The sequence below is a fragment of the Spermophilus citellus genome, assembly GCF_964194105.1.
Source record: "Spermophilus citellus genome assembly, chromosome: 16".
Lineage (NCBI taxonomy): Eukaryota > Metazoa > Chordata > Mammalia > Rodentia > Sciuridae > Spermophilus > Spermophilus citellus.
Window position 1 is genome coordinate 33,751,244 of NC_138196.1, and position 14,156 is coordinate 33,765,399.

The following is a 14,156-nucleotide window of genomic DNA, read 5'->3' on the forward strand; positions in this document are numbered from 1 at the left end:
TGCTAAACCACTGAGCCACATTTTCAGCTTTTTGTTTCTAAGACAGGGTTCTGCTAAATTGCTTAAGGCCATACTAAATTGCCAAGACTGGCTTTGAATTTGGGATTTTCCCACTCACTTCAGCCTCCCAAATCTCGAGGATTACAGGAATACACTCCAGCTGCAGCCAGAATTAGACAGGCAGTCATTGTAGATAGGTAAATCCAGTCAGGAGGATTGTATCAAGGAGGCCAATTTTGAGTAAGTCTGGGAAGTAGAGACTGTTCCCTGAGGGATCAAGAACAAGAACCTGCCCCCACTCCAACCTGTTGCCAAGGTAACCATCCCAGGAATTTCCCCTCCCAATAGAGAGCTATAAGGTTGTTAATATGTCCTTGGCTACTCCATCCTGCCCTTACCCCTTCAGCCCACCTGTTTCCCACCTTTTGGCCTCCCACTGAGCATTCCTGGGCCTAGTCACTTAAGCAGGAAGGAGAAAGCTAAGGGGGGAAATCAGGAGAACAAAGGAAGCCTAGGATATATAAAAAGGGCAGAACACTTGCTTCTTGGGATACCAGGATACCAATTATGGCCCCCTTCTCCCTCGCGGGAGAAGTCTATATTATCCCTTTTTAAATAAACCCTGCTTTTCAGTGGTAGAGTGCACGCCTAGCATACGCGAGACACTGGGTTCGAACCTCAGCACCACATAAAAACAAACTAATGTTTCCACCTAAAATTAAAGATACATAAATAAATAAATATTTTTAAAAAATTTTAAAAAAATAAAATAAACCCTGCTTTATATGCTTGCCTCATGTGCTTCTCTAACGTTCAAACTTCAACAGGAGGGGAAGCCGGAAGGACTCACCACCCATAACTGGTGTTATCACCGCTCCCTACAACACAGTGTCTCTCTGACTTATCCTGCCCTACTGTCTCTTAACTCACTCTTTGTCTTGCAAAGTGAGTCATTAAAACCAGAATTCCTCTTCCCCCCAAGATGAGTCATAGAAGCTAGAACTTCTCTCCTCCAAAATCAAGTCCTAAAACCTTGGAAGGTCACTCTTTCCTTTCTCCCTTTAAGACCCTCATTTCATGGATGGTGAAACAGTAAAGAGATAACCTAGAGAACGGGAGAAAATATGTTCACACTATTCATCTAACAAGGTATTAATATCCTGAATATATAAGGAATTTAAAGAAATAAATAAACACCAAAAAAATAATAATCATCAAATTTTAAAATGGGATAAAGAGGGGCTGGGGATGTGGCTCAAGCAGTAGTGCGCTCGCCTGGCATGCGTGCGGCCCGGGTTTGATCCTCAGCACCACATACCAACAAAGATGTTGTGTCCGCCGAGAACTAAAAAATAAATATTAAAAATTCTCTCTCTTTAAAAAAAATGGGATAAAGATTTAGTTAAACACTGGTTAGAAGACCTACAAATGACCAAAACATATAAGAAAAAAAATGATCAAAATGACTAATCATTAGGGAAATGCAAATCAAACCACCGGCCTTTTCTAGCCTCCACCTTGGCCCCTGAAGCCTCTGTGATGTTGATGCCCAAAAAGAATCAAATTGCATTAATGAATTCCTTTTTAAGGAGTGACTGATCGTGGCCAAGAAGGATGTCCACATACCCATGCACTTGGAGCTGGAAGATAAGAATGTGCCCAACCTTCATGTCATAAAGGACATACAGTCAGTCTCTCAAGTCTGGAGGCTATGTGAAGGAATAGTTTGCCTGGAGATATTGCTACCGCTGTTGACCGGTGACGAGTCCTTGCTTCCCGATGTTGAAGAATAACACCAAAGAAGCACGCCGAGGCAAGGTCAGAGTAGAAATTAGAAGTTTATTAAAGGATAGCAGAAAAGACTTCTCCCGGAGGAAGAAGGGGACCCAAGAGGTGGAATCCGTGGAAGTGCGGTTGTTTCCCCTTCTTATAGTTTTGGTGATGGAATGTAGGTGGGAAGGGTTAGGACACAGGTGGGCCAAATGGGCAGGAAGGACTTTTGGGATGGCCTTATCACTTCTCTGGGATGGGCTATCTCCAAATCTGTTGGGGGCTGTTTCTTTGAGGTGGACTTTGGCCTAGGGCCTTTTTGGGACTTCATTAACATTCCATGAGTTGTCCTGTGTTTTCCCTGAGTCATTCTCAGCATGGCCTCCATTTTAGATTTCACTCCATATTAGACCCGATTTACCTAACTACACTGACTACCTAACTTTAAATCTGGCTTCAATATTTCTACTGGTTCCTTACCAATGAGGGCATTCAGTATCTCCATGATTACCTCCACCTGCCACCTGAGATTGTACCTGCCACTCTATGTAGTAGCCGACCAGAGACTGACAGACCTCAGCCCAAAGGTCTGGGGAGTATATGGCCTGCAAGACCACAAGAGAGGAAGCTGACAGAGACACCTGCAGAAGTGCTGTGCCCCCTGATGCTGACAAGAAAGTCGAATCTGGGGCTGGGTCAGCAATAAAATTCCAGTTTAGAGGCAGGTATATATAAGCAATATATAATGGACATGGTCAGACACCTCATTGAACTTGTAAGGTATTATTCTGTGTCGAGTAAACTTGTAGCCAGGGGGGGAAAAATATCAAACCATAGTGAGATATCACCTCACTGATAGAATGCCTACTATTAAAAAGACAAAAATGTAAACATTCTGTTAAGGATGCAGAGAAAGGGGAACTCTTATACATTGTTGGTGGGAAAATAAATTAGTATGGCCATTATAGTAAACAGTATGGAGATTCCTTAAAAAACTAAAATTAGAGGCAGTGGTAGTGAAAGGGTAAAGTTTCTAAGCTGCAAAGCCTGAGTTGAAATGTAAAGGACCAGGTATTGTTAAGTTCCTATGCTACACTCAAAACCTGAAATTCCTGGGCTGGGGATGTGGCTCAAGCGGTAGCGCACTTGCCTGGCATGCGTGTGGCCCGGGTTCGATCCTCAGCACCACATACAGAGATGTTGTGTCCGCCAAAAACTAAAAAATAAATACTAAAATTAAAAAAAAAAAAACCTGAAATTCCTGTAGCTGTTAGGACAATTCCCGGGACTGCCCCGTAGATATTCCCCCTGACCATTTAGTTGTTTAATAACCTAGGACCCTGTGCAGCTTGGCACGTAGGCATTCAGGGCCCAAACCAATCAGTTTGAATGTATCCCCTCCTTAGGAGTGACCTATCACCCCTGCCCGACCTGTTCCTGCCAATGAATGGACTAATCATGTTTGAGAGTTGTTGTTCAATTTTCCCGCGCCTCATGATGATTTGCTCTGATGTATGCAAAGTCCCTGCCCTCCCTAAAAAAGTGTACTTAAGCACTGTTCAACCCATGCTCGGGGCTCTGGGCTGCTCACCCTTCTTGAGTGAGCACGGAGCCCCAGCATGCTGGATCTGCAATAAACCCCTTTTGCTGTTGCATGAATCAGTCTCTTGGTGGTCTCTTCCTCAGACATTCGCTGGACCCTTACAGTAGAACATCTTCCTAACATGCACAGGGCCCCGGTGGAACTACTATATGATCCAGCAATTCCAGGACTGAGAAAATTTCCAAAGTAAATGATATCATCCCAAAGACATACTTGCACGCCCACATTTATTGCAGCACTATTTACAATAACAAAGCTGTGGCATCAACCAAGATATCCATCAATGATGACTGGATAAAGAAAATGGTATAAATAATATACACAACAGACTATTATTCAGTCATTAAAAAGAATGAAATCCTGTCATTTGTAGCAACGTGAATGGAAGTCTAGGTCATTATATTAAGTGAAATAAGCCAGACAGAAAAGACAAATACCACATGTTCTCATTTGTGGAAATGCAAGAGTTGGCTTCATTGAACAGAGGGTAAAAATGGTCATTAGAGAATGGGAAGGGTAGGTGGAAGGGGGAAAGAAAGAAGTTAGATAAGAGGCAGCAGAATAGTTAAAGAGGAGGAATTAGTTCTGGTTTTCTGGAGCACACTAGAGTAACTATTGGTTAAAACAACCTATGATATATCTTAAAATGACTTGATGAGTACGAAATTCCCAATACATAAAATTATTAAAGTTTTTTTTTAAACATTTTTTAGTTGTAGTTGGACACAATACCTTTATTTTGTTTATTTATTTTTATGTGGTGCTGAAGATAGAACCCAGGGCCTTACACATGCTAGGCAAGTGCTCTACCGCTGAGCCACACCCCCAGCCCCAATTATTAAAGTTTGAAGAGATGTGTTAAGTACCTTGACTTGATCATTATGTATTTTTTTTAGAATGTTAATATTTATTTTTTAGTTTTCGACGGACACAACATCTTTATTTGTATGTGGTGCTGAGGATCGAACCCAGGCCGCACGCATGCCAGGCGAGCGCGCTACTGCTTGAGCCACATCCCCAGCCCCTGACCAGTATGTATTGCTTATATATATCAAATTGTCAGAATGTACCCCATGAAAATGTTCAAATATGGTATTGATTAAAAAAAAACAACTTGTGGCCATTTTAAAATTACTACAATAACTACTAAATGAGGAAGATGCTTTGAGCAATTATTATGTTCCTCCTTGAAGTATCGCCTACTGATTTTAGCATTTTTCAATATTAATTTTTAAGTAATTAGCTGGTAATTTAATTAGATCCTCCTTCCATTTGGTTAAAAACAAATCATTGGGAACCAATTGAGAAATTAAAATAACTACATATTTCAGCTGTTGTGTCAGTTGCCCTAGAGGCTCTTACACCCTGTGGCAGTGCATCACCATACTATGAGTTTGAGCACTGGAGACAGGAATGCCTTGCTGAAGAGACTATCCAGCAAGCAAACGCCACTCTTCCTGCCTGGTACCTGTGGAGAGAGGGAAGGATGAGAAAGACAAAGGCCCAAGTAGACCCTAAGATGTCTATGTTATTTGCCTCCAGGTTGATATTGAGCCACTGCTCAGAGCTGGATTTAAAATCATCTAGAGTACTCAGCTGGTGGCACACACCTGTAATCCCAGAGTCTCTGGAGGATGAGGCAACAGGATCACAAGCTGAGACCAGCCTCAGCAACTTGGTGAGTCCCTGTCTCAAAATAAAAAAGGGGCTTTGGGCACGGTGGAGCACACCTGTAATCCCAGCAGCTGGGGAGGCTGAGGTGGGGGTTTCGGGGTTCAAAGCCAGCCTCAGCAATATCGAGGTGGTAGCAACATGGTGTGACCCTGTCTCTAAATAAAGTACAAAAGAGGGCTGATGATGGTATGGGAAAAAGTCCAAGGACATTTTCCCTAAGCTTTTGTCATTTAAAATCCCAGGTGGCAGCCAGAGGGAAGAAACACAAAGAACTTTCCTGTGACTGGCACCTGACCCCTCACCCTAATGAGTCACCTGACCAACAATAAAATAAGCCCCAGGAAATTCCTTATCCACATTCCTGTTGCACCCTAATGAATCAATGGACCACAATACAATGAACACCAGGAACTGTCTTCCTGTTGCACCCTAAATAAAGCCTATAAAACCTAGACCCTTGCTTCAACCTGCTGCCATTTTTTGCCCCCAAAATGACCTACACCAGTGTTCTGCCAATTGACTACACTGCTAAATACTGAATAAAGAAAAGCGTGCTGATTCAAAGTTTGCTTTCCGTCTCCTGTTGTTTGTCCTAACATTTGGGGATGTGGCTCAGTTGTTGAGTACCCCTGAGTTCAATCCCCAGTACCCCCCAAAAAAAGGGGGGTCAAGAATAATAGCTCAATGGTAAAAAGCCTTTGGATTCAATCCCCAGTACCAAAAAAAAAAAAGTAAAGAAAGAAAAACAATCATCTCTAGTATTAGTTCACAGACTGCTGACATGTGCCTGTGTACAAGCATTCAAACTTCCCCCAATTCTATTGTGAAATGCTTTCCCTTTCTTTGGAATGGGACCAGCAATTTTAGAAATTTCATCCTTGTGCTTTGCTAACGTTTGCATGCCCCCTTCAAGGAGAAGTATGCTTGAGTCAGGAGAGGCCCAAGGGAAAGTGAGGGTGTTATGTTAGGTAGGAATTCAGGGACGCCAAGATGGTGGAGGCAGATATAAGAAGGATGCCACTGGATGACAAGACAGGGAGAAAAGTCATATCCTTGTTCAGAGTAAGTCCCATTACCATGACAACTCCTACCATTGACTGCTTTTGGTATTTTAAAATGACCAATGGAAGTAAATTGGGCATTATTCTAACTAGGTTTTCTAAAGTAACCAATGGTGGGGTGGTCTGGACAATATTCTAATCAGGTAACATAAAGTAACCAATGGGGGCAAATGGGGTAAAGTCTTCAATCAGGTCCATAAAGTGAAGAGACTGCCTCACAGGTCAGTATTCAAAACACTAATTTCCAGACATCCACGCCTTGAGCTTCTCACTGACTTGGCTGAGGGCAACTTCCATTTTCACCATCAATAAATCTGTACTTTGCTTGTTACTTGTGTGCCTGCTGAATTCTTTGTTCAGGACACCAAGGATCTGGGTGGCAACTGGACACCCTGCTGGTAGGGAGAGGAGATGGGCTCAGTTTACATAAGTCACATCCAGCAGCAGAATGCTGGCATTGTAGGGGAACAGATGGGCAAGAATGCAAGGCAGGCATCTTCGTTTGGGGCACAACCTATTCCAGGAACAATCTATTCTGTTTTGTTTTGTTTTGTTTTTTGTTTTTGGTCCTGAGAAATTGAACTCAGGGACACTCAACCACTGAGCCACATCCCCAGCCCTATTTTGTATTTTATTTAGAGACAAGGTCTCACTGAGTTGCTTAATGCCTCGCTTTTTGCTGAGGCTGGCTTTGAACTCCCGATCCTCCTCCCTCAGCCTCTGGAGCCACTGGGATTACAGGCGTTGCCACCGCGCCAGGCTGGAGAACAACCTATTCTGGACACACTGAGAAGTCTTTTTTTTTTTTTTTTTTTTTTTTTAAAGAGAGAGTGAGAAAGAGAGAGAATTTTTAATATTTATTTTTTAGTTCTTGGCGGACACAACCCGGGCCGCACGCATGCCAGGCGAGCGCGCTACCGCTTGAGCCACATCCCCAGCCCCACACTGAGAAGTCTTGGTAAAGACATTAAGACCACTTTACTATCTCCAGTGTAGGCTACTAACTGGGTCTGCCTTGGAGCCTCCCTTGTACTGGGGATTGAGCCCAAGAGCATTCTACCCACTCAACCACTTGAGTTCCCTCCATAGCCCCGTCCCCCCTTTTTGAGAAAGGGTCTAGTAAAGTTCCCAGGCTGCCCTTGAACTTGCTATGCTGCTACTTCAGTCTCTTGAATAGTTGTGATTACAGGTGTGTACCACCGTGCCCAGCAGGTCTTTTTCTGTAAAGTGAGAGGACAGTGTATCCTTTGGCAACTTTTTTAGAAAATGGGATCTATCTAAACACTGATTTCCTGAAAACTCTGGCCACAATATTCCTAGAGGTCTATAACCCCGAGTTTGTAGACTTGACTCCGAATGCGCTTCTATTCACTCCAGTGATCTCAACTACCAGCTACTGACAATGATTTATCAAATTCTTGAGTCCGTCCCCCACCCACTCCCCGCTAAGCACCAAACTTTTCTAAACGAAGACCTCTACTACAGGGCTCCCTGAGTCCAGGCCTTCGTTTTTCTCTTGGATAAGAGAATAAGCTGCTTGGAGCCTCTAGTGCACACATTACGCCTGGTCTCTCCCGCCTGGACACTACACTCACTCTCGCTTGGGCTCTGCAATTAGTCTCTAGATTTCCAGCTCTAAAGGTCATCTGGAAACGTGCTCAAAGTGGCAGACCACTAGGCAGTACAACAAAGTACACCAGGCCCGGGCAGTGAGCGCTCGTCCTCACACATTAAATGGCGAGCAGCGTTTACAAGCTAGCACCTCGTCTGCATTGTGACGTCCAGTCTTAGCCACGCAGCATTCATCCCTGAAATGCAGTAAATATTATTATAAACCACACTAACGAGCCTCCTCCGCCTTCACTTGGCGCTAACAACAACCGCAGGGGCCGCGGCCCCGCCCGCCTGTCCTTAAAGCGGCTAGGTCTGGACTGCACAGTCCTCTGGCAAGTGGTGGACCTACCAGTAGGCTTGACTACTTGAAGAGTGCAGAACCAGGGAGCAGCTCGCGCGACACGGCGAAGTGTTCTCGCGAGAAGACTGGGAGGCGGCAGTGATGGCGGCGGCGGGAACCGGACCCGGCCCGGGAGCGGGTTCCGGACCTGGCCCTGTAGCGGCAGCAAATGCAATAACGGCAGAAGAGGGAGAAACGAAACCGGTGACAGCGGTAGCAGCCACTCCGGCCGGAGAGGGGACGTCTGCTGCTCCGGCGACTGAGCCTAGTTCTGGAGAGGCTGAAAGCGGGTAAGACGTCCTGCGGCCTGAGGACACAGAATTCTCTCGCATCCCGCGGCTCCCGGGAACTCTCCTACCCGCGCTCTCAGAACTTGGACCTTGAGGCCAACGGCTCGACTTTCCCTGCCCCCTCTACGAGGTTAATCCCGCCCTTGGCTTGGCGCTTCCCTTCCGAACTCTATTTAAGGCCACGCCCCTTTGCTCACCTTTCTCGTTGGGTCAGAGCCGAGCACCTTGTCCTGTCTTTGGCTCCGTACCCCATAGGAGGCTGTTAGCTCTCTTTTCCTGCAGGAGATCCTCAAATACTCCAGGAAGGAAATCACTTTGCAGTGCCAGACTGGGAAAAGTAACGGTCCTTTCGGCAGCAGAGTGGGAGAATTGCATCTCTGTGAATCTCACCTAGGACCAGCTCATCCAGACTTGTCTAATTGGGTTGTCCGAGTAGACGTCTCAGTATTCTAAGAACCTTCGTCTGTCTTGACCACATTCTTCCTAGTAATCCTGGGCATCTAGTCCAGATCCAGTTTAGCTGGAAAAGCTATAAGAGTGAATAAGTTCAGCTGTATTTTCTTGCATTTTGTAACGGGGATTGAACTCAGAGGCGCTTTAACTGAATCACATCCCTAGCCCTTTTTTGTATTTTATTTAGAGACGAGGTCTCGCTGAGTTGCTTAGCGCCTCGCTAAGTTGCTGAGGCTGGCTTTGAACTCGCGATCCTTCAGTTTCAGCCTCTAGCCGCTGGGGTTACAGGCGTGCACCACCGCGCCCAGCTCAGCCATGTTTTGATGATTATCTTTGGGACTTGGCATTGTGAGGTTTGTTTCTCTTGAAAATTCTTACTTGAGTGCGTTCATTATCTTACAGGGATGCAAACTTGGTTGATGTAAGTGGTGGTTTGGAGACAGAATCCTCTAATGAAAAAGATACACTAGTAAGTATTTCTTTCTGGATGTTTGCGAGGCAAAATAAATTTTGTTTTGTGGTGCTGAGGATTGAACTCAGGGCTTTGTGCTTACAACACGAGTACTGTGCCAATGGACTACATCCACAGCCCCTGTTTTTAAAATTTTTTTTTTTTAAGAGAGAGTGAGAGAGGGAGAGAGAGAGAAAGAGAGAGAGAGAATTTTAATATTTATCCTCCAGTTATCGGCGGACACAACATCTTTGTTTGTATGTGGTGCTGAGAATCGAACCCTGCCCGCAGGCATGCCAGGCAGCGTGCTACCGCTTGAGCCACATCCCCAGCCCTGTTTTTAAATTTTTAAGTGAACCAAAAATGCAGTCAAGCCAACTTAATTTGATTCTAATTGTTCTGTGTTCACAGGAAGGTACTGGGGATACTTCAGAGGTGATGGATACTCAGGCAGGCTCCGTGGATGAAGAAAACGGCCGACAGTTGGGAGAGGTGGAATTGCAGTGTGGGATATGTACAAAATGGTTCACAGCAGACACCTTTGGCATAGATACTTCGTGAGTACTTTTACTCTTGTAAGAATTTATTTCTAAAGTAAATCTCAGCATGTTCAATAGTTGGATAGTTTTTAGGCAAAATAAATGCATATATTTCCTGTCTCTTAACCCCTATATAGTGAATAGGATATTGAATAAGGAATTGTTTTAATTCCCTTAGCATGTCTTCTACTTATTGAGGGCATGCCAGTGGATTTTGTCTCTTGATTTTGGGCTTACAATTTGATTGAGAAATAAAACTTTGCAGTTGGAAAGTATTATATAAGCAAATATGAGACAGTATCATTTAAGCCTTGTATTGGGTGTTTTGGATTTTTTAGAAAGGATTTGGTGTATATGGTGGATAAAGCCCATTGTCAAAAAATTGAGGAACTGGGAATGTACCTCAGTGGAAGAATGCTTGCTTAAAATGCACAGGACCTTTACTTCTAACTCATTCCTTTGGGTATCTTGTGCTGTCCCCTCAGCAAAACCTGTTTCTAGACATGCACCTCTTCTAATGAATTAAAATCATATTATGATTGATATAAAAGGGGGAGAATGAAAGGCTTCTTATTCTGGTGACTTGATCAACAGCTAGCAGGTGAGCATTACTGACTCACTGTTACTGGCTCTCAGTAAAAGTTTTTTTGTTTTGTTTTGTATTTTGCTGCACTGGGGATTGAACCCAGGACCTCACATGTGCCAGGCAAGCACCCTGAGTCACTTTCCCAACCCTCAGTAATTTTTTTTATGGCCCATATTATTGCTAATAAATTTAAATAATTCTATCTGAAAATAAGAAGGCTACATTTTTCTTTAGTTGATTCCCCTTAAATGTTCTGAAAAATACCTTCTTTTATAATTTATTGTATGCTTGACTGTTAAAAAAGTTAAAGTGAGTTTTAGAAATGCTAATGTACAATTAACGTGTGAGTGGTGACCTAAGATAGTGTTTAAAAAAGAAAGAAAAATACTGAGGGATCAGGAAGAGTTGATCTTAGTTAAAAGATCACTAGGGAAAACACACTGCTCAGCAAGGCTGGCTAGTTAGAAAGGCCTCAGAGCCTAGTAATGGAAATTTACTGGAGAGATAAGTAGGAGCAAACCAAGAATGAATCAAACCACAGTTCAAAGTTCTGGTAACTTTGGAGAGACTACTTTGTACCTGAATTTGAGAAATTACACCTAAAGCCAACTACATGGGATGGATAATCTTTATGCCAGAGAGAATATAAGCTAACAGGATATGAAAAAAAAAGCTTCTCTGAAACCTAATTGTTTTTGTTTTAAAATAACTATGTATCTTTAGTGTGAAGTTTTGCCTTCCATAATTGAGTTTATCATAATGCTTAACTGAAATTCTAGGCCTGTAATCCCAGTGATTTAGGAGGCTAAGGTGGGAGGATCAGAAGTTTGAGATGGCCTGGGCAATTTAGTGAGAATCAGTCTCAAAAAATAAAAAGAGGTGGGGACATAGCTCAGTGGTAGAGTACTCTGGTTTTGGTCTTCAGTACCAAAAAAAAAAAAAAAAAAAAAAAAAAAAAAAAAAAAAAAAAAAAAAAAAATCTTAAATTTCTTGAGTGGTATCTAGTAAATAGCACATATTTGGGAATCTTCTTTTTTTAGGGGAAACCCTAAATTAGCTTGAGTTCAAGGTAAATGTGACATTATGTTTCAACTTAAACCATTTTTACTAAAGGTCTTTTGTTTTGTTCCATTTCCTTTGTAAGACTAAGCTTCTAGGGGCTCCCGATATAGCGCAATGGTAGAGCACTTGCATAGCATACCCAAGGCCCTAGGTTTAATTCCTGGTACTGCAAAAACAACCACCCAGCTCTCTCATGCTTTTCCAATCATCCAGTACAATTACCACTCACTTCCTTTCTTTAGTGCATCTGCTTCCCCTGTTATCTCCTATATCTCTGTCATATTCAGTCTTTCCTTCCCATTGTCCCACTGTAATCTCCAAAACCAACATCTCTACCACATTCAGTCTTTCTCCTCCCACTGCCTTCTTATTCTCTGCCTTCAAAGAGGCAGGCCTTCTGCCATCAAACTCAGCTTTTAGGAATTTTTTTTTTTTTTTTTTTTTTGTACCTGGGATTAAACCCAGAGGCACTCAACCACTGAGCCACATCCCCAGCCCTTTTTTATATTTTATTTAGAAACAGGGTCTCACTGAGTTGCTTAGTGCCTCCCTAAATTGCTGAGGTTGGCTTTGAGTTCTGGATCCTCCTGCCTTAGCCTCCAGAGCTGCTGGGATTATGTGTGTGCATTTACATGGGATTATAGGTATGGAATCACCTGGCAAGTTTTGGTTTATTTCACTTAACATAACATTTTCCTCAAGTTCCATCTGTTTTTCTGCAAATGATCTAGTTTCTCTCTCTTTCTTTCTTTCTTTCTTTCTTTCTTTCTCCTTCCTTCCTTCCTTCCTTTCTTTTTTAATGTTCAAAATTTGGGGTACTAGTGATTGAATCCAGGGGCACTTGCCCACTGAGACACATGCTCAGTCCTTTTTAATTTTTTGAGAAAAGGTCTCAACTAAATTGCTAAAGCCGGTTTTGGATTTACAATCCTCCTGCCTCAGCTGCCAGAGCCACTGGGATTACAAGCATGTATCAGCCATGCCCAGCAATTTAGTTTTTATTTATGGCTGAATAAAGCTCCATTATATACACATACCACATTTTCTTTTTCCATTATCCTTTGATGGACACCTAGGCTGGTTCCAGAGTTTTGTTTTTGAGAATTGCTCATGCCTTTTTTTTTTTTTTTAATCATATCCTGGACACATCCTGTCCTAAACAGACTTCTTTATGCCACTTTGCCCCCTCCTCCTAACTTGAATTTTCTCATCCCTACCTGTAGTTCATCTGTCCAAAAATCACTCATCTTTTCAAATTCAGATCTTAAACCGTCCTTGACAAATTTTTCTAATTCCTAAACCTGAGTTTACTACTTGGGTCCTTCGAACTCTTATGGACTATATTATCATTTGTAGAATTCATCTGGTAATTAAGCAGATGTTTTGTGATTATTGTCTGCCTGAATAATCTTTTCATAATTCTGTCTGCCCTTTCCAGTGATGTTATTGACACTTTAAAGAACTATGTCTTAGACTACTTTGTCTTCTGCAGCTGGTCTGGTGAACTCTTTATGTGCTCAAAAAAAGATATCTAACATGGACAAGGTGCCAGTTAGAACTTTTAGGTGCTGCATTGTCCACTGTGGTAGATAATGTTTTATTTATTTTTCTATGAAGAAGAATTCTGATATTTGTAGAAAATACAATCCTCATTTCTTTGTCGATTATTACTTTGCATTTTTTTTTAATTGCTGTTTGTTTGTTGGGACTGGGGATGTAACCCAGGGACACTTTATCACAGAGGTACTTCCCCAGTCCTTTTTATATTTTTTAAATTTTGAGGTAGGATCTTGCTAAGTGGCTGAGGCTGGCCTTGAACTTTTAATCTTTCTGCTCAGCCTTCCAAGTTCTGGGATTACAATTGTGTATCACCTCACCTGGCCATTTTACATTTTTAAGAGCAATGAATATATTAATATTTTTTTAAGAGAGAGAGAGAGAATTTTAATATTTTATGTTATTTTTTTAGTTTTTGGCAGACACAACATCTTTGTATGTGGTGCTGAGGCTCGAACCCAGGCCACACGCATGCCAGGCGAGCGCGCTACCGCTTGAGCCACATCCCCAGCCCTATATTAATATTTTTATATAACTGCACCAAGGAGAAAGAATTCATATTAATTTACGTATCATAAAGAAATGTGTGTTCAGAAGTTCACTGATTTGTATAATTTGGTTAATCCACAGATCCTGTCTCCCTTTCATGACCAACTATAGTTTCCATTGCAACGTGTGCCATCATAGTGGAAATACTTATTTCCTCCGGAAGCAAGCAAGTAAGAACAACTCTGGAGTATTTAAAAATGATTGTTCACTGTAAAAGAAAAGGGATCTGGGCTTAGCAGACTCAGAAGACCTTTACATCATAGCTGGTAGAATCCAGTTGCGGTATAGGTCTGAATAATTGCTGTCACCCATTTTAGATCAAATAATAACTCTGCTTTTTAAAGCTGCTCTAACTCTAATTGTATCTTGTGAACCATTTTGTTGAGTATTCCCTTGGTGACAGAACTGTAATTTTATAGATAGCTTTTTTCCTTTTTGTTTTTTATAGATTTAAAGGAAATGTGCCTTAGTGCTTTGGCCAACCTAACATGGCAGTCTCGAACACAGGATGAACATCCAAAAACAATGTTCTCCAAAGATAAGGTAGAAATAGATTAACATAATTGCAATTATGCCATAGACTCAGATGGGACTTCTAACACTCTTT

The 14,156-nt window shown here is 42.3% G+C and overlaps 1 protein-coding gene and 1 pseudogene across 5 annotated transcripts in view; both read left to right on the top strand.

Moving 5' to 3' along the window:
• Positions 1–1,539: 1,539 nt before the first annotated feature.
• On the top strand, positions 1,540–2,866 carry LOC308635367 (small ribosomal subunit protein eS10-like; annotated as a pseudogene). The gene is made up of 2 exons: positions 1,540–1,724; positions 2,218–2,866. The product of its transcript is annotated as a small ribosomal subunit protein eS10-like (transcript).
• Positions 2,867–8,132: 5,266 nt separating this feature from the next.
• The window catches only part of ASH2L (ASH2 like, histone lysine methyltransferase complex subunit), a 31,417-nt gene continuing 25,393 nt past the window's right edge, over positions 8,133–14,156 (top strand). For 3 of the 4 annotated variants that reach the window (XR_014019165.1, XM_081269519.1, XM_081269520.1), the window contains exons 1-5: positions 8,133–8,352; positions 9,208–9,274; positions 9,668–9,813; positions 13,631–13,719; positions 13,998–14,092. Coding sequence is in view for 3 of the 4 variants with exons in the window: in XM_081269519.1 (XP_081125645.1) it covers positions 8,165–8,352; positions 9,208–9,274; positions 9,668–9,813; positions 13,631–13,719; positions 13,998–14,092 (585 nt within the window). In the remaining variant the exon portion in view is untranslated. Of the gene's footprint in view, positions 8,562–9,207; positions 9,275–9,667; positions 9,814–13,630; positions 13,720–13,997; positions 14,093–14,156 lie in introns of all 4 variants that reach the window. The other variant, XM_081269521.1, reaches the window with a different exon arrangement.